The 18,911-nt window shown below is 45.8% G+C and overlaps 1 protein-coding gene across 1 annotated transcript; it reads right to left on the bottom strand.

Annotated features, from left to right (window-relative positions):
* Positions 1-13,583: 13,583 nt before the first annotated feature.
* On the bottom strand, positions 13,584-18,378 carry LOC139369451 (fibrinogen-like protein 1). The gene is made up of 7 exons (XM_071108715.1): positions 18,195-18,378; positions 17,844-18,091; positions 16,855-17,050; positions 15,228-15,305; positions 14,859-14,971; positions 14,302-14,564; positions 13,584-13,914 (listed from the first exon to the last, which is right to left on the bottom strand). Exons 1-7 carry the CDS (start codon positions 18,376-18,378, stop codon positions 13,584-13,586), a joined length of 1,413 nt encoding a protein of 470 aa, XP_070964816.1.
* Positions 18,379-18,911: the final 533 nt, after the last annotated feature.

The following is an 18,911-nucleotide window of genomic DNA, read 5'->3' as shown; positions in this document are numbered from 1 at the left end:
GAGGGCCCTCACCTCCTCCCTGTAGGTGTCTCGTCATTGTTGGTAATCAAGCCTACCACTGTAGTGTCGTCTGCAAAGTTGATAATTGAGTTGGAGGCGTGCATGGCCACGCAGTCATGGGTGAACAGGGAGTACAGGAGAGGGCTGAGAACGCACCCTTGTGGGGCCCCAGTGTTGAGGATCAGCTGGCTGGAGATGTTGTTTCCTACACTCACCACCTGGGGGCGGCCCGTCAAAAAGTCCAGGACCCAGTTACACAGGGTGGGGTCGAGACCCAGGGTCTTGAGCTTAATGACGAGTTTGGAGGGTACTATGGTGTTAAATGCTGAGCTGTAGTCGATGAACAGCATTATTACATAGGTATTCCTCTTGTCCAGATGGGTTAGGGCAGTGTGCAGTGTGATTGCGATTGTGTCGTCTGTGGACCTATTGGGGCCTTAAGCAAATTGGAGTGGGTCTAGGGTGTCAGGTAGGGTGGAGGTGATATGATCCTTGACTAGTCTCTCAAAGCACTTCATGATGACGGAAGTGAGTGCCAAGAGGCGATAGTCATTTAGCTCAGTTTACCTTAGCTTTCTTGGGAGTTAGTCAGACCAGATTATCTTGTTTCTCATGGTCTGAGAGTCTTTAGGTGCCTTTAGGCAAACTCCCAAGCAGGCTGTCATATGCCTATTTACTGAGGAGTGGCTTCTGTCTGGCCGCTCTACCATAAAGGCCTAATTGGTGGAGTGCTGCAGAGATGGTTGTCCTTCGGGAAGGTTCTCCCATCTCCACAGAGGAACTCTAGAGCTCTGTGGAGCTTGGTTACCTCCCTGACCAAGGCCCTTCTCCCCCGATTGCTCAGTATGGCCGAGTGGCCAACTCTAAGAACAGTCTTGGTGGTTCTAAACGTTTTCCATTTTAAAATTATGGAGGTCACTGTATTCTTGGGGAACTTCAATGATGCAGAAATGTTTTTGTACCCTTCCCCAGATCTGTACCTCAAAACAATCCTGTCTCGGAGATCTATGGACAATTTCTTCGACTTCAAGACTTGCTTTTTGCTCTGACATGCACTGTCAGCTTTGGGACCTTAAATAGACAGGTGTGGGCCTTTCCAAATAACATCCAATCAATTTAATTTACCGCAGGTGGACTCCAATCAAGTTGTAGAAACAGCTTAAGGGTGATCAATGGAAACAGGATGCACCTGAGCTCAATTTCACGTCTAATAGAAAAGGGTCTGACTACTTATGTAAATAAGGTATTTCTGTTTTTTTACTTTTAATACATTTGCAAAAATGTCTAAAAACCAGTTTTTGCCTTATCATTATGGGGTATTGTGTGTAGATTGCTGAGAAAAAAAACATTGAATACATTTTAGAATAAGGCTGTGACGTAACAACATGTGGAAAAAGTCGAGGGGCCTGAATACTTTCCGAATACTTTTCACTGTTTGTACATAGGGAAAAGCAAAGCAGTCTCTAAGGGACAGGGTAGAGTACCGGGTGGTAGCCGGCTTGTAACAGTGACTAAGGTTCAGGGCAGGGCACTGGGCGGAGGCTGGCTAGTCTGATGGCCCGGAGATAGAAGCTGTTTATCAGTCTCTCGGTCCCAGCTTTGATGCACTTGTCTCCTCCTTCTAGATAGCGGTCAGTCAGTGAGTCTCAGTCTGCGTTTGTGTTTGTGTCTGTGCACGTGTGCTCTCTGTCTGTCTGTCTGTCTGTCTGTCTGGCTGGCTGGCTGGCTGGCTGTTTTCTTTTCACCACAGCCCTGCAGGTGCAATTGAGGGAGACAGTTGGCTGTTGTGCTACTTTACCAGATCCTTCATCCTCCACCTCTCTCTATGTCCATCCCCAACACACACACCTGCACAGACATGGGTGGTGGGGAAAGACAAGGGGAGGGGCTAGGGGGCTAATGTCACTGAAGATGGTGGTGTTGATTGGCCTATGGATGATTGTCTACGAAGCTAACATACATAATTGTTTTAAGATGTTCATACAAAGGATCATTTAGCTATTTGGTTTAGAATTTTAGGATCCCTTTAGGTATTTAAAAATATATACAGAAATTATTTTATTAAACATTGAAGAGATTGGGGCCTCCTGGGTGGCGCAGTGGCTAAGGGCGCTGTACTGCAGCACCAGCTATGCCACCAGGTTCGCACCCAGGCTCTGTTGTAACTGGCCGCGACCGGGAGGCCCAGTAGGGAAATCCTTGTCTCATCACGCACCAGCGACTCCTGTGGCGGGCCGGGCGCAGTGCGCGCTAACCAATGTGTCGGAGGTGCACAGTGTTTCCTTCGACACATTGGTGTTGGATGGCGCTGTGTTAAGAAGCAGTGCGGCTTGGTTGGGTTGTGTATCGGAGGACGCATGACTTTCAACCTTTGTCTCTCCCGAGCCCGTACGGGAGTTGTAGCGCTGAGACAAGATAGTAGCTATTAAAACAATTGGATACCATGAAATTGGGGAGAAAAAGGGGTAAAAAACAAAACAAAAAAAACAAACATTGAATAGATTTATACATGGAAAAACAGATAGTCCAAAAATAAATCAAAAGGAAGTTTGTTTTAAAGTGTCTGAGAGATATAAGAAAGATCAGGAAAGATCAGGAAAGATCAGGAAATATATTAAATGTACCAATTGTTAATAAATATTTTTGGGGGCACTAAACTACTTCCATATACACTGAGTGCACAAAACATTAGGAACACATGCTCTTTCCATGACAAACTGACCAGGTGAATCCAGGTGAAAGCTATGATCCCTTATTGTTGTCACCTGTTAAATGCATCTCAATCAGTGTATCTGAAGGGGAGGAGACAGGTTAAAGAAGGATTTTTAAGCCTTGAAACATTGAGACATGGATTGTCCTAGAGCAAAACAGTTGATGTGTACATGTTCACGAGAGTCTCACCTTTCCATAGAGGGGCCAAACCGTTCAGACGCTACAGAAATGTTTGTGAGAAGACCAATTTATGGGATTCTCCTGGTCTGACAAACACTGCTGTAGCTCGGCCACCTTCCACCACAGAAGGGAAAGGTCGACATTGGCAGATATGGTGGATTGAGACGCAGCCCATACAAAAAAACAGATTCTCTAGCTTAGACAGATTTTGATGGGGATTTTTTTATTATGCTAATTCGATTTCTGCAGGGGCTAATTTCATGGAATTTTACACATTTTGTTATGACTTATGCCATGTCAATGATATCTGAGTGAGAGTGACTAACAAAATGAATAGAGCCCCCCTGGTGGTCAGGACCCCTGGGCACGTGCCCTGCATGCCCGGTTTGTTTTCGGCAATGATTACTACAAGTTTAGATAACTTGCTAGACTAACTTACCAATCAATGTTTTTTTAGCTGACATGGCTAATTGAGTGACTGTCAGTGACTGGCAAAACAAGATAAACTGCTGTTGCACAACCAAATGTTGAACTTGCACCTTCTGTATTCTACTATTCTAACTCTCAACAATAGGTTGAAACCCCGACTGAGTGTATACTTTACTTGACTGACTTCATCAGGAAATAGATTGATGAGGGAAATCTGTGTGGAATGGTACTAGTTAAACTACAGAAGGCCTTTGATACAGTTAACCACTGTCTCCTAATCTCCAAACTGGAGGCACTGGGTTTAAGCAGTATCCCTCTAGGCTGGGTAAAGTACTACTTGACAGGTCAAGAGCAAGTGGTAGAGGTTAATGGTTCACTGTCTCAGGCAAAACCAGTAAGTTGTGGTGTTCTGCAGGGGAGCGTGCTTGTGCCTCTACTGTTTTTACTGTATATTAACGATATGATACTTGTTCTTGCCGTCTTTTCCTTTATGCGGATGACTCTACACTTCTGGTGTCTCATAAAAGTAAAACTATGTTGGAGCGAATACTTAGCCCAGAGCTTCCTGACATTAGCAAATGGGTTGTAGGTAATACGCTATCTCTGTACATTGATAAAACTGAGGCAATTATTTTGGGGTCCAGACCTAAATTGTGTAGGTCCTCTGAAATCAGAGTGAAGTTAGGGAGTGAGATGCTGACTACTTAAATCTCTGTTAGCTACCTGGGATGCATCCTTGAACGAAGCTTGCGGCGTGTGAGCATGGTCACTAAAGTGCAGTAGCGTGCCGTGGGCCTGGGGCCTGGGGCCTGGGCCTTCAGTGAGATCCTACACAGTCCCACCCGAATGAATCCACCTCTTATTACCATCATTATGATGCCATGGCTCTAGACACTATACATTTAGACAGAAACGCAGTATAACCAGGCGTTGCGTCACCTTGAAATTTACATTTTTATTCAGAGAATTGCAGGGGAAGAGTACAATACCTTTTCATTGTGCAGCTCCGTTGCCCTGCACGCTTGTTCGTTGAGCTGTAGATCCACTCGGGTGTCCCCAAAAGTTTTCAAAAGCACCATTGCTTGTAAGTGCCCAGCCGTACTTTGGTGTCTCGTTGCTGCCTTGGTTAGACAACTCACGTGTACTTCTCGGAGCCTGTGAGCCATTGATAGCGCTCGTAGTTGGAACTTTGAAAGTGGCGAACGAACCCCTTTCCCGCCTGTGACAGGCTTTGTAGCGTCGGCGTCGAGCGACCTCTCCTGACAATGTCTAACTTTTCTTGAAAAGTTTGTCTTGAGAATGGGGCTATAATTATATCCTCGACCAAATCGATATCTTCTCCTCCTTCCGCCATTGTGGGTTGAAAAAACAGCTTAGTAGTACGCAAATTAATTAGTTTATCAAATTCAGTTTCCTACATTTTCATTTCCATTCACTTTAAGCTACAAGCGCCAGCACTGTTGATTCTGAAGGCCTGAGGGCAGATTTTAGACTCCTGGCAACACATGATGGCTGAATATGATTGGATAAAAGATCTAACATAAAGACCAGCCCTCCAAATCTCAACCTGGGGTTGGAAGCAGTGCAACCAAGAGGAAAGCTATGAAATGAAGAGTATAACTCTTACTCTGGGGAATAATTTAATACATATTTGTGGGAAAATATATATTTTTTAAATAGGCCAGCAGAGAAGGCCTTGCTGGCCCTGACGGCCCACCACTGCTAAAGTGCTAGGGAAGGTTCATTCCTGGACTAAAGTTTTGGCTAAAAAGTCCAAGCTGCTTGATAAGGACTTAATGAGAGTGCTAGCCACTGCCCTCATTCAATGTCATTTTGACTACACTTGAACTTCCTGGTTTGGGGCTTATCTAAGCTTCTGAAGGGGAAGCTCCAGATAGCCCAGAATAAGCTGATCAGGGTAGTATTGAAGGTGAGTCCACGTATTCACATAGGCAGGAGCTGCTTTCAGGAACTCAACTGGCTGCCTGTTGAGGATAGGGTGTCCCAGATTAGACTGGGTCTGGTTTACAGGAGTATCTATGGTTCTGCACCCAGTTATCTGACTGGTTACTTTTACCATGTTAGGGATGCACACAACCACAGAACCAGATCAGGTGTTGCTAATGTGTGCTTATACAGGTTCAGGAGTAATGCTGGGAAAGGTACTTTCTTGTGTACCGGAGCCTCAGATTGGAATGAGTTGCCTCTGCCCATAAAAACTGTGTCCTCTCTGGGCAGCTTTAAAAATAAAGTAAAAACCTGTTTGATGTCTTCTGTGCCCAAATGAATGTACCCTACGATGTAACTGCAATGATAAGATAGATGTTCTTCTTCTTTGTTTTCTTATCTCGCAGTCATACTATGTTCAACTGTGTTTGATCTTGCCTAGCCATCTTGTCTCAAGAGGACCACAATGGAAATAAGTCCCAGACTTTATTGTGTGTTATCCTCCATTCTTTAACAATGGAAATAAGTCCCAGACTTTATTGTGTGTTATCCTCCATGCTTTAACAATGGAAATAAGTTCCAGACTTTATTGTGTGTTATCCTCCATGCTTTAACAATGGAAATAAGTCCCAGACTTTATTGTGTGTTATCCTCCATGCTTTAACAATGGAAATAAGTCCCAGACTTTATTGTGTGTTATCCTCCATGCTTTTACAATGGAAATAAGTCCCAGACTTTATTGTGTGCTATCCTCCATGCTTTTACAATGGAAATAAGTCCCATACTTTATTGTGTGTTATCCTCCATGCTTTCACTCATGTGCATGTATGGCTTTTTCTAGTTTTTGTGTGCTTGTTTTTTTAAATGGTCAAATTAATAAACGTAACTTAACACTCTGTGTGTATGTGTCTGTGACTTTCAGGGCAGTTTTATTAAGGGGAGACATCCCTTTGATATGAGGATTAGATTCTGCCTCATCCTCATCCTACCCTCTCCTCCTCTCTCTTGTAAAGGTGACAGATGACAGTTGAGCACTGGATTATTGGAGAGCAAATCAGCACATTCTGCAGCCTAAATTCCTTCCTTTCACCCTCTATTAGTGTGCACAACATTTACGGCATCTACTGTTGTCTTCATATACAGTACGTGTGTGGAGTTTGTGGTTGGAGATACACTGCACGCCTACACATTCGATTTGAGAAGGTGTTGCTTGAGGTTACCAACCAATTACACAACAAACCGTCCCTTACAAAAAAGTCCCTCCACCACACCTCCCCTCTCTTCCACTCAATCCACCTGTGAGTACAGAGAGAGCATTAGAAACAGAAGACAGAAGGAGAGTTAGGCCAGCCACACGGCGCCCTCTATCTTCTCCTTCCCTCCCTCCCCTAACCTCTCTCCTTACCACATCAGGATACACTTGTTTTGGTGGGATCCGGTTTCAAACGGAACCCTGTCTTTCTCTGGTGTGCCGCAGGCCCGGTATTATTAGCAGACACATCCCGTCCCCTCTCAGTGGGCTGGTGGTCAGGGAGGGTTGCCCCTAACGGACTCTTAACCCCCCCACCGCCTTAGTAACCCCCCCACTCCACCGCCGACACACACATTCCCACCCTCCCCCAAACTAACTCACCTCACCTTACATTCGGTCCAGAGTGCATTGCAGAGTGCATCCCTTCGTAGGGATCTTTGCACGTTAAAGATCATAAAGGGATAAAGTAAGAGACTGCTGCTTCTCACTTACTGAGCTCTCTTTTCTCTTTTCTCTTTATCCCCTTTTTCAATCTCATCGTTTCCTTGCAATCCCTCTTCTACCCCTATAGCTGAGCACCAAGCCTTTATGCCTCAGCATAGGAAGTTAAGGGCAGAGACCTAGCCCAGCAGCACAGAGACTGAGTCACATGTCACAACTCTCTCTTACTATCCCCTCACTCTATGTGCCCCAAATGACCCTTAGGCCATGATCTGCCACTCCAAGTGTTGAGATAAGGTAAAGCATGACTCAGGTCAGCAGAAGCTTAGCTCAAGTCTAAACTCTAGTCCTACAGGAGTGAATCTGGGAATGCCATTCTCGGCTATTGTCATATAATTTTCGTATGGCTATTCAGTATTCATACATTTGACATACTTTCAACAGTTGCTAAAGATCACATTAGGACCCACTGTGTGTTGTGGTTGAACTGCACTCTACCGTACAGATTATTTGGAGACTCCTGTCCCCACATACTCTTCATATCTCTGTCCAATGGCTATAGAATGGCATCATGCTAAGCTGATCCTCCACTGTAGGATATATGATACAGCCAGAGAACCATAGAGTGTAGAGTAATGATGAGGTCAAATCCCAGTGCAGTGGGAATGGCCTCTTATTCCCATAGAGAGGCACTGATCACGTCCCCTGTCCCCCTCCGCTCTGCTCCGCCACAATGTGCTTCTTATACACACTTGGGTTTTCTGTATGCACTGTATGTTACCGTACTATTTATTTTCCTACAAAACACAATATCTATTGTCTGGTGACGGAGACCTCGCTTACACACATTGTGATTCTGCACGTAGCTGCACATTGCCTCTGTGTGTTCGCTTGTGAATCTTTTAGGCTTTTGCCTAGTTTGTTCCCAGATGAACTTTTTAGTACAGGTCAGAAAGAGATTATTTTTTCCAGAACCGTCTCTCAACTTCAAGCGTCAACCCTCAGGCAACGCTGCCATCTGGTGCTGAGATCTGCTCTAGGGGTTTGTGTGTTCAGACCTGCTGAGTGTGTCAGGATACGGCCCTAATGGAAGGCTGGCTATAGAGTCATGCTCCAAATCCAGGCCCACACTTTGATTGGGCCTGTTTGGGTCCGTATGAGTTTCATTGTGTTGGATCTCTTTGCGTAACAGTCTTTCTATTTTACGGTATTTGGACTTTACACACCTAAACAGGCCAACTGATTGTAGACTTCTACCATGTGCTCCCAAAAGGTTGTATCTAATATGGGAAAAACAGAAAAAGAGTAACACTGAGTCTATCTTGGTCATACAACGCTCTTGAACATCACCAGTAGTGCTTTGAGGTTGCCATGGTAATGTTGGCACAGAACCAGAGGAGAGTGGGTTGTGAGAGCACCTGTCTGCTGACTCTCAGGCTCACTGTTGCCCAATGTCTATCTAGTGTCAGTGCCGAAGTGAGGTGAGGCAGGTTGTTGTTCGTAAAAACACTGTGCACTCTGTGCTCCAGGGCTGTTGAAATGGAACGGGTCACGTGTGTCACTTCCCCCAGGGGTGCATGGCGGTTCTCAGGGGGGATGTTGCTGGCTAACCGCTGCCCAGGCTGGGCTTCCGGCCCTTGGGCAGCTCAGCCTGCTGGGGCCCCTCTCGCCCTCCAGCACCCTCACTATCACCCAACTCCAGACACTGTGTCAGGATACTGTGGTGACACAGCCCTGGGCCCTCGGTTCCTCCAATGTCAAAAAGACTGATGGGAGGATAGGGGAAGAGAGATGCTTACAGGTATGAGGAGTTACTGAGTGACGGTGTTCTTAATCATCAATGTAGCGATCTTCTTCTGCACTGTTCCACAGCCATGTGTTCTGGCATAGTTTTGCCATGTTCAACTTGACTGTGAGCCTAAAAGATGATTGCGGGCCCACAAAACATAGCCCTTCAACAATACTGTAACTCCATCACACTACATATACTTTGACGTTATATGCTGTTGATTGTGTCAGTGACAGTGAACTTGCCATAGGTTTTGATCCTAACTGAAGATGTTCAGATCTGAGTTTGTTGGCACTAATAATTAACCTCAATAATGAGGTTTTTAAGCTAATTTCCTACAATTCAAAGTATTTTGACATGGTTAAGGCTGTATTCTTATTCTCAAACATTATAACAAAACCAGTGAGGGTCTGATTGTCTAGCTTTTATTTTGTTGATTGTAAGTTCTCAAAGATTTTAGGCTATTATTGAAAAATATATAGAGCCATTATCTTTTCCACATACTTTCTATTTGGTTTTAGTGATTTAAGTTTACACTGAAAGCATTTTTTCCATCGCAAACACGTATTACATTTTTTTGGGGGGGGGGCAGGTCGACCACCAGTTTGACCACCACAACATAAAGGACAATATGCCTGCTTTGGTTTTTACCCTTCTAACTCAACCCTGGCTGCAGTGATCAACAGTTCTCTCTTTATATATCCAACCACAAGGGGGTAGATTGTCTCTCATCCCACATCAAGCTACAGTAAAGACCAAAATGTCAGTCAATGATATGACAAAAGAGCCATTATAGGATAGTGTGTGTGAAGGGTGGACTGGTCATAGGACAGTCAGGGCAAATGGCAGATGGCCTGGTCCATTTTCTGTCTCACTTGAGGGTTTTGCCCAAAATTGTCATTCTTTGGCTAATACCCTGCTGAAAGAAAACTGCATAGACCAACAGAAATTTCAAACGGGTCTATGCCGGTCTGATGCTGGTCAGACGAACATGGTCTAGCTGCAGGGCAGTGCACATACCTCTGGTGACCAGCATAACCAGGTCTATGCTGTTTTTTTCAGCAGGGTAAGGAGGGCCTCAAGGGAAAACTTGGGACAGTGTGTTAGAAATGCCTGGGACAATTTCTGTGTGTGTGTGTGTGTGTGTGTGTGTGTGTGTGTGTGTGTGTGTGTGTGTGTGTGTGTGTGTGTGTGTGTGTGTGTGTGTGTGTGTGTGTAAGAGAGAGATAATGATAACTGAAGCGGTATGATCAAACTACATCTGTGAGGGGAGAAGCCAGCTTGAAGCCTTTTCATCTCTAATAAAGGCTTGTTTTTATTAAGCCAAGCGCATCATTCACCTCCCATTCAAGAGAGAGAGAGAGTGTGTGTGTGTGTGTGTGTGTGTGTGTGTGTGTGTGTGCGTGCGTGCATGTGTGCATGAGCATGAATGAGCGTGCTTTTCTGGAAGTAGTGTTTATTCATACGTACAGTGTGGTCAGTTGTACAAGTTATTGAGCTTTACTGCATATAGTATCTGCTATTCTGAGGACAGCGTGTGTGCTTGCTTTGCTGCAGGCAGTATGTGTTTGTGCTTGTCGGTGTGTGTGCATGGGTAGTGTGTGTGAAATACTGTGGCTGGTTGGGAGTCTGCCTGCTCTCTGTCCATCTGTCTACATCAGCCTTGCCCCCCCCCCCCCCCCCCCCCCGGTGTTATTATCAGCCACTCGGAGCTTGTTGGACAGACTGGCAGCTCGTCGCGAACGCTGCTAAAATGGGAACAACAGTTTACACACCCCCTCACCCACCACTACCACATAGCCTCACCAGCCCCAACGCACACACTTACACCCCGCAGACACCCTGCACACACCTGCACACAGACAGTGCTCACACACGCACTCTAAACTCCCAGAAAAGCTCTGTGAACCACAGCCAGAGAAGGAGCCGCCCGTCTGACGCCAACTCCAGAGGACAGCCAGAGGTCAGTATGTGTGCGTGTGTACATTTGCGTCTTTCTCACTCTGTGTGCCAGAGAGTGAGCGAGCTACCAAGGTAGGCTTCATCGTGCCCCTAATGCCCATCATGATTGTGTGGGATTTTGGTGTGGGACAGTGTGAAAGCTGTTACAGGTTCTGTGTGGGTGGTACCAAAACGGAGCTGTTCTCTGTTGAGTGTCATAGCATCATTTCAAAAGAAGCACAGTTAGGGTTTGGCTGAGCAATCCCACAGCTGGAGTCAGAACACAGCGGCCTGGAGGCCTGTGGGTAAAGAGTGCTGAGTTGGCTTTCGGCTGCCTCTCTGTTGTACATTAGTACATTATCATGTTATCGGGCCATGGTTTGGAAAGGTCTGAGTATCACCCAACTGATGACTGACCCCCTTCTGCGTGAAGCTGGCACCAGTCAGAGGGGATGGGGGGCAGGAGAAGCAGCCACCGTGTAACTCAGAATGTCTACGTTTTACAGTGTAGCTTTGGATTCTTATTGAAGCTATACACCTTGTTCACCTAGAAATACAGGTGAAAAATGAAGAGGTGCTTGTTCTCTTTGGTCAAGTACTGTACTCAACTGGCATTTACAGTCAATAACACCAAAATAACACCTATAAACTGTTTTCAGAGACAATAATGAAGTCATAGCAATTTATTTCAAAAGTAATTTCTCTACAGGCATGATTGTTAATGCACATTTCTACATTACATTTTTGTTGAAAGATTTGCATAACATATATATGAAAACTTTACAGTTGTTTTAATCTCACAAAAGAAAAAGATGCTGCATGGTATATGACTTGAATGAGGGATAATACAAATGAAGCAGGGGCGAGGAGCCCATGAGCCTTTAGGGTCACAGATTCTGCTGGTTAATGGTGTAATTCAATTACAATACATACTTCAATCATAAACGCTACCTTGTCCTGGACCTAGTTTTCAACCCTCTCTCTCTCTCTCTCTCTCTCGCTCTCTCTCTCTCTCTCTCTTGACCTCTAAATGCTCAGCTATGAAAAGCAAACTGACATTTACACCCTCGACAACCACTGAGATTATTATTTGACCCTGCTGGTCATCTATGAACATTTTAACATTTTGAAGAACAATCTTGCTTTAATGGCCATGTTGATTTGACTTGATAAGGACAGAGTCATCTGACCAGTTTTCCATTTAGCACCATATTTACACCTGGAAAAACGTATTTAATGGCTCACTATCCCAACATTATCCAGTGAATCAAACATCCAGTCATTAGCTGAGTAACAATAACCTTCACACACTCTGCATCCAGTTTAGGGTTTCCCTAGCCTGTTCCCAGATCTGTTTGTGTGGTCTTGCTAATATTGTTTGGAGTGACATGACTATAGGAGTTGGCAAGACAGCACAAACAGATTGGGACCAGGCTATTGTTCCCCACCCTAGATTTGCATATACAGTACCATGGCTCAGAGTATTGTGTAGTAGGCCTATGTTTTAATTTGAAGATGTTAAGTCCCCTATATAGGGGACTTTGAGCGGTTCAGGACATGTTCCAACTGATTTTGGGGTACAAAGCGTTCTGTGAAGGTATTAGGGTCCTGTGCCTTATATTGTCAGAAAGCCCCATCTGTCTACTCTGCGCTACCACTCTCTCAGCGGAGCTGACTTGAAGTGTCAGGTACAGTGCCTTGCGAAAGTATTCGGCCCCCTTGAACTTTGCGACCTTTTGCCACATTTCAGGCTTCAAACATAAAGATATAAAACTGTATTTTTTTATGAAGAATCAACAACAAGTGGGACACAATCATGAAGTGGAACGACATTTATTGGATATTTCAAACTTTTTTAACAAATCAAAAACTGAAAAATTGGGTGTGCAAAATTATTCAGCCCCCTTAAGTTAATACTTTGTAGCGCCACCTTTTGCTGCGATTACAGCTGTAAGTCGCTGGGGTATGTCTCTATCAGTTTTGCACATCGAGAGACTGACATTTTTTCCCATTCCTCCTTGCAAAACAGCTCGAGCTCAGTGAGGTTGGATGGAGAGCATTTGTGAACAGCAGTTTTCAGTTCTTTCCACAGATTCTCGATTGGATTCAGGTCTGGACTTTGACTTGGCCATTCTAACACCTGGATATGTTTATTTTTGAACCATTCCATTGTAGATTTTGCTTTATGTTTTGGATCATTGTCTTGTTGGAAGACAAATCTCCGTCCCAGTCTCAGGTCTTTTGCAGACTCCATCAGGTTTTCTTCCAGAATGGTCCTGTATTTGGCTCCATCCATCTTCCCATCAATTTTAACCATCTTCCCTGTCCCTGCTGAAAAAAAGCAGGCCCAAACCATGATGCTGCCACCACCATGTTTGACAGTGGGGATGGTGTGTTCAGCTGTGTTGCTTTTACGCCAAACATAACGTTTTGCATTGTTGCCAAAAAGGCACTGTATCAGACCCCACATTTGAATATGGAGTGACATGTCACATTTTCTGGCCTATACAGACAAATAATTGATTCGCTCTGCTTATGAGTGACAGAGCCCAGCCTGGGAGGCGGCATATGAACAGTAACAGTCTAGCGTACCCAACAATTGTGGTTCATGTCACTGTGATATTCTCAACCGGATTTAGAGATCTCAACATGAAAAAATACTAAATAATTTCATAATCATTTTTTATATTTTCATAATATTTGAACTATGTAATTGAGCTTGTGTCCTCACAAGTGAGTATATCTCAGCAATTTCTAAATTTTTTCTTACTGAAAGGTGAGATCCAGACCTTTCTATAACTATGCAACATTACCAGTTATTGTTTATGGCCATCTCCTGAAAAAAGATTATGTTTGGGTATGTTTATCTACTAGCTCCCAGGTCAGTCTTCATTAGAAGTTGCGTGGGCGTGTCTTCATCTCCACACTCTTAAAGGAGTAGCGCTCTCCGCTGTGAATGTCTGTCAGGATGTACCAGGTGCCCCAGTATATGCCATTAGTCAGCCCGCTGTAGCGCCCGCGGTAGAAGAGTCCATTCAGGTTAGACGCCAGGCAGGCGTCGAACCACCAGCCTGCACCATAGTACTCTGCACAGTTCCCTGACGTGTAGCGATCGTGGTCACGGTCGTTGGTGCTGAACGCTCGGCCGTCGTGGTTGTAGCGTTTGCTGTAGCTCAGGGCATTGCCCGCGTCACCAGAGTACTCCCGTGCTGTCAGACGGTACCTGGGAGAAGGACAGACAGCATTAACACCATTTACTACTATGTTAAAGAGATATGTTCATGCCAAAATCGAAGTTTGTCAGATGTTTTCAGACCTCAAAAGAGGTCTAATGAGAAAACGAGTCCACGTCCTACTCCACCTGTTGTGTAGATCCAGCTACATGCCTTAATCCCAAATGAATGGGAAAGATTGTCCCCGTCTGATTTCAGGCCATCCCTATCTTCCCATTCAGATGCCGTGGGACCTGAACTGATCTCGACAATATACCACTTTTGTTGTCGTTTGTCAAATACTTTCAAACTTTAATTTTGAGGCAAATAATCTCTTTAATTTGTGTGTATCCTTGTTTGCTCATCGGTGTATGTGTGTGTTTGTGTGTTTCCATTACCTCTGTGCCTCTGCTGCCACTCTGAAAGTGTTGTAGGTGGCTTGGCGTTTCTGCTGGTGCCAGTCCTCCAGTTGTATACGCAGTAGGTGTTGACCAGTGTTGGTGAGAGCATGCAGCGCTGCGTTCCCCAGCCAGTATTCTCCCTGTGGGGAACCAAAACCCTCGCGGTACTCCTGCCACGTCCGGTTGAAGTCCACCGAGCCATCTCGCCGACGCTGGAACACTGTCCACCCCCCACCTGCTGTCTCCATGTCACACTCTGCCTAGGGCAGGAGGGTGCAAAGGTCACAACTCCTGGACATCAGACATCGGTCACATTTACATCAGAGAATAATGATGAAGTTTGCCTGACCATTGCTAATAGTAAAGGGAGTAAAGGGGGTGAGGAGTGAGAGACGTAACACATTGAGAGTTTCTACTCTAATCTGTAAGCTCCATACTATATTTTACACTCTTTATCTCTCTGTATGTTCCCCTCCAAGCTCTACAGATGGGACATAACCCATATACAGTATACAGGTTGTTTGCATTCAGTGTGTGTAAGTATTAGGAGGTACCTCCACTGCAGGTCTGCGTGGGTCAGGCTGGATGGTGTAGATTCCGTTCTCTTTGATCCCCAAACGATAGATCTCAGCACAGTCCTGAGGATGCAGCCTCGCTGAGGGGACCGCTGCAACACACACTCGTGCTCTTACAGCTGTATATTCTGTACGCACACGCACACGCACACGCACACGCACACACACACACACACACACACACGCAAACAGAGTACACACACACACAGAGTACACAAACAGTACACACACACACAGAGTACACACACAGAGTAAACACAGAGTAAACACGCAGAATACACTCACTGAGTACACACTGAGTACACACACACAGAGAGCACACACACAGAGTACACACACCACTCTCACCTGTTGGAGGGTGTTGTGTGATGCTCCTCAACAGTAGTATCAGGTCTTTCTCTCCCTCTCTCCCAACCGCTGCCCCCTCTAAACACATCGACAAAGAAGAAGTTGTGTGTGAGATCGAGGACTCATCCTTCTGATCTGCTGTAGAAGTTATATGGTGGTTGTGAGATACCAGTGTCTGCCCTACTCATACCACACAGAACCTTGCATTCCTGTGCACTCACCTCTGACCGACACAGAGCAGGCCTTACTAAGGCTCTGTTTAGTGTGTGTGTGTGTGTGTGTGTGTGTGTGTATGTGTGTGTGTGTGTGTGTGTGTGTGTGTGTGTGTGTGTGTGTGTGTGTGTGTGTGTGTGTGTGTGTGTGTGTGTGTGTGTGTGTGTGTGTGTGTGTGTGTGTGTGTCTGTGTCTGTGTCTGTGTCTGTGTCTGTGTCTGTGTGTAGTGTTTGTGTGGTCCTCTTAAGAGATAGGAGAGACACCATCATTGTGTGCAGGTGTGAGTGTTTATGGGGACAGAGCTCAAGAGAATGAACAGGAGGACACAGAAAGAGAGAAGATCAGTGTGTGTTTTTGTTCATTTGAATCAGTAATGCCCAGAGCACGCAGGACCCCCCACCGGCGAACGATGAACTGAAAACTCGAAAGTCATGAGTCTACAAGCCTCTCGTTCAAACATCGTTCACCATAAGGGGCTTATTGGAGCCATTGTTTGTGACTGAGACTTTTAGACATGAGCTTAAAACAATGTACATTTGTTGATTGCTAGGCATACAAATAAGATTATTTGTTGATACATTTGAAATGAGGTCTGATAGCAGCCGCAACCGGACTACAATGTAAACAACTCTTGGTGAAATGCCTTGCTTGACTGCAGTGAGGGTGATAAACACAATGATGTTAGAACTGCAACAGCCCAAACATATTCTTCTTCTCTATTCTCAGGATCTATTTTCCTGCCCGCATATTGTCATGCCTGCTCCCGCTCTCCCTCCCCGAGCGCCAGGCTGCCCAGCACTACACACTCCTACCAACATAATTACACACGCCTGCTTCCCTTGTCACACGCATCAGCGATTCATTGGACTCACCTGGACTCAATCATCTGTGTTATTACCTCCCCTATATCTGTCTGTTCCCCAGCTCTCTTCCCCGCTTCAGCATTAATTGTCGTATGTCGTTGTGTTACCCTGTTCTGACGCTAGTCCTGTCCTGATCCATGTCTGTGCTATATTAAATGTTCTCTCTCCGTACCTGCTTCTCTACTCCAGTGTCGGTTCTTACATATATGACAGACAGTTGTCATATTGAAGGCTTCCACCATGCTTCTGCCATTTTAAAGTAGTCAAAGTAGTATACTTGGTGGGCATTCCTTTGGGTTGTAGCCTCACTGGCGCTGCCCATGTTGTTACAGATGCTATCTCAATGGGAGCCGCTGAGCCGGAGTAGTGTGTATTAATCCTGCTGTAGTAGGACTCATTGCGGCCAGCAGGTCAAACGAAGACAAAAATGTATGAGTCACTCAGATAAACTAATCATGACTCTCGAGTCAGTAAAAAGAGTTGTTCAAAAATAATGATTTGTTCACAAAACTGTACATCACTAGTGTGTGTGTGTTTGCCATGCTCCTCACCCAGTCGCCTGGCCATAGCCCTGAGGGCCTGACTGTGACAGTGTAGGTCACACTCTGTCAGTACTGCAGCCATCAGAGCCAGAATGGCCCCCAGCGTGTCCCCTCCCTGGCCTACACGGCCCCTGGGGACCCCTGGCTCCTGGAGGGAATTCATACAGCGCTGCAACTGGACCAGACGCTCCGACACATCCCTGGACTGCAGAGACAACACTTTAGCATTACAGTCATAACATATGCATGTTATACACACCAGGATTGATAGACACATACAGCAGCATTCACATCACACACATACACAATAGTCACACTGCTCTCTCTCCCTCTCTCTCACACAAACACACACACACAAGCACGCACCATCATTGAAAGTCATAGCACACACACACAAACCAACACTAAGGCATGCAAAGTAGATCACTGCCACAGACTCAATCACTCAGTTACACTTCCATCACTCCTAGCCATGTCAGTGGAACACCTGTCATTGCATGGGCTCAGCAGAGCCATATGATGAGGACTTTTATAAACCCAGGCCTAATTTGACTCCCTCTTTGATTGTTATCCCTGGAAAGCGTCTGTCATGTGGTGCCCCTAATCCCGACAGTAGGGACCTGTTACCCCCTCTCCATATACCATAACACTATTGCTAAAGGCACCAGTCACTATCTATACCACTATGCTACAGAGTTGGGCTCGATTCTATTTCAATTGGCTGAGTGATGTTATGTCCATAGTCACTTTTTCAACAGCTTAAACTTTACCCCCTGTCAAACCAGAGGCACATGGCGTGTCAGACTGAGAGACTCTAACCCGGCAGTATCTAATCACCCCTACAGAACAAACATTGTCCAGGCCTTCCTCTGTGCCACCCAGCTCAGAATGATCATTGTTTGGCGTGTACAATACCGGAGTCAGTTATACCTCACTCATTCTACTGGGAAAAGCACAGGAAATGACTTCAGATTGACCTGGTGCGTGATGTCACTCACCTCGGGCTGAACCTGTCGAGCTTCATGTCTGTGTTCCACCCTCAGAGAGGGGTCAGAGGCAGCCAGGGGGACGACCGCCACCCTGCAGCCTGCCATCCCGGGGCGTCCCTCACACCCCCCTGACCCTGTCCTCGCAGGTGGAGCGGCCACCAGACTGTCCTTGCAGTGGGGACAGGCTGGAGGTGCATCCGGGGGGGACAACATGGCCCCTACACACAGGGACAGCAGGGGGAGCACGCCGAGAGAGCCTAATGGAAACATGGGAAGACTCCTAAAAGAATGTGAAAAGCTGCAGAATTCGGGGCAGAATCCAGTCTCTCAGACACTACACCTCTGTGTTCTTCCGTTTACTGTCCCCCCTGACACCGGTTTTCACCTTAAAGCTGTTCTGCCTTGCCAGCCTCTTGGACTTGGGTGCCGACAAGTCTTTAGTGACGCTCTTCTTTTGAGTATTTTTTGGTGTTCTTGATGGGTTTCTGCTCCGCTTGATGCTTTGTTTGAAGCCTTCGATGATGTTCCTCCACACTTTTCCCATAACCTTCTTCTATTTCTGTGTTAACTTCAACTTCTTCTTCTCTGTCTGTCTTTCTATCTGCATGCCTCTTTCATCCTCTCCACTTCTCTCTTTCCTATTTCTCTCTCCCTCTCTCTCTCTCACTCTCTCTCTCCCTGTCTCTGTTAGTGAGGTTCCTTTGACTCAGATTCCTAGATAACTGCGGCTCTCTTTGCTGTCTGACATGCACTAATGCACCCACCCCCTGATTCACACACACGCACGCATGGACACACGCCTTCACACAATCTATCCATCTCTTTGACCCGTACCCTCTCTCTCTTTTTCTCTCTCTCTCTCTCTCTCTCTCTCTCTCTCTCTCTCTCTCTCTCTCTCTCTCTCTCTCTCACACACACACACACACACACACACACACACACACACACACACACACACACACACACACACACACACACACACACACACACACACACACACACACACACACACACACAGTTCATGGACACATGCACCAGTGCAAGGAAAGAGAGAGAGAGAAGAAGAGAGTGAGAAAA

The sequence above is a fragment of the Oncorhynchus clarkii genome, chromosome 17, assembly GCF_045791955.1.
Source record: "Oncorhynchus clarkii lewisi isolate Uvic-CL-2024 chromosome 17, UVic_Ocla_1.0, whole genome shotgun sequence".
NCBI classification, from domain to species: Eukaryota; Metazoa; Chordata; class Actinopteri; order Salmoniformes; family Salmonidae; genus Oncorhynchus; species Oncorhynchus clarkii.
Note: the sequence above shows the minus strand (reverse complement) of the source record. Positions and strands in the feature narration are given on the sequence as shown.

Excerpts from the sequence above, each read along its gene's own strand:
- LOC139369451 (XM_071108715.1), bottom strand. The coding sequence starts at position 18,378 with ATGGGAAAAGTGTGGAGGAACATCATCGAAGGCTTCAAACAAAGCATC. Across the intron at positions 18,092-18,194 it reads AACCGGTGTCAGGGGGGACA|GCTCTCTCGGCGTGCTCCCC; the intron begins GTAAACGGAAGA and ends TGTTTCCATTAG. Across the intron at positions 13,915-14,301 it reads GTGGCAGCAGAGGCACAGAG|GTACCGTCTGACAGCACGGG; the intron begins GTAATGGAAACA and ends TCCTTCTCCCAG.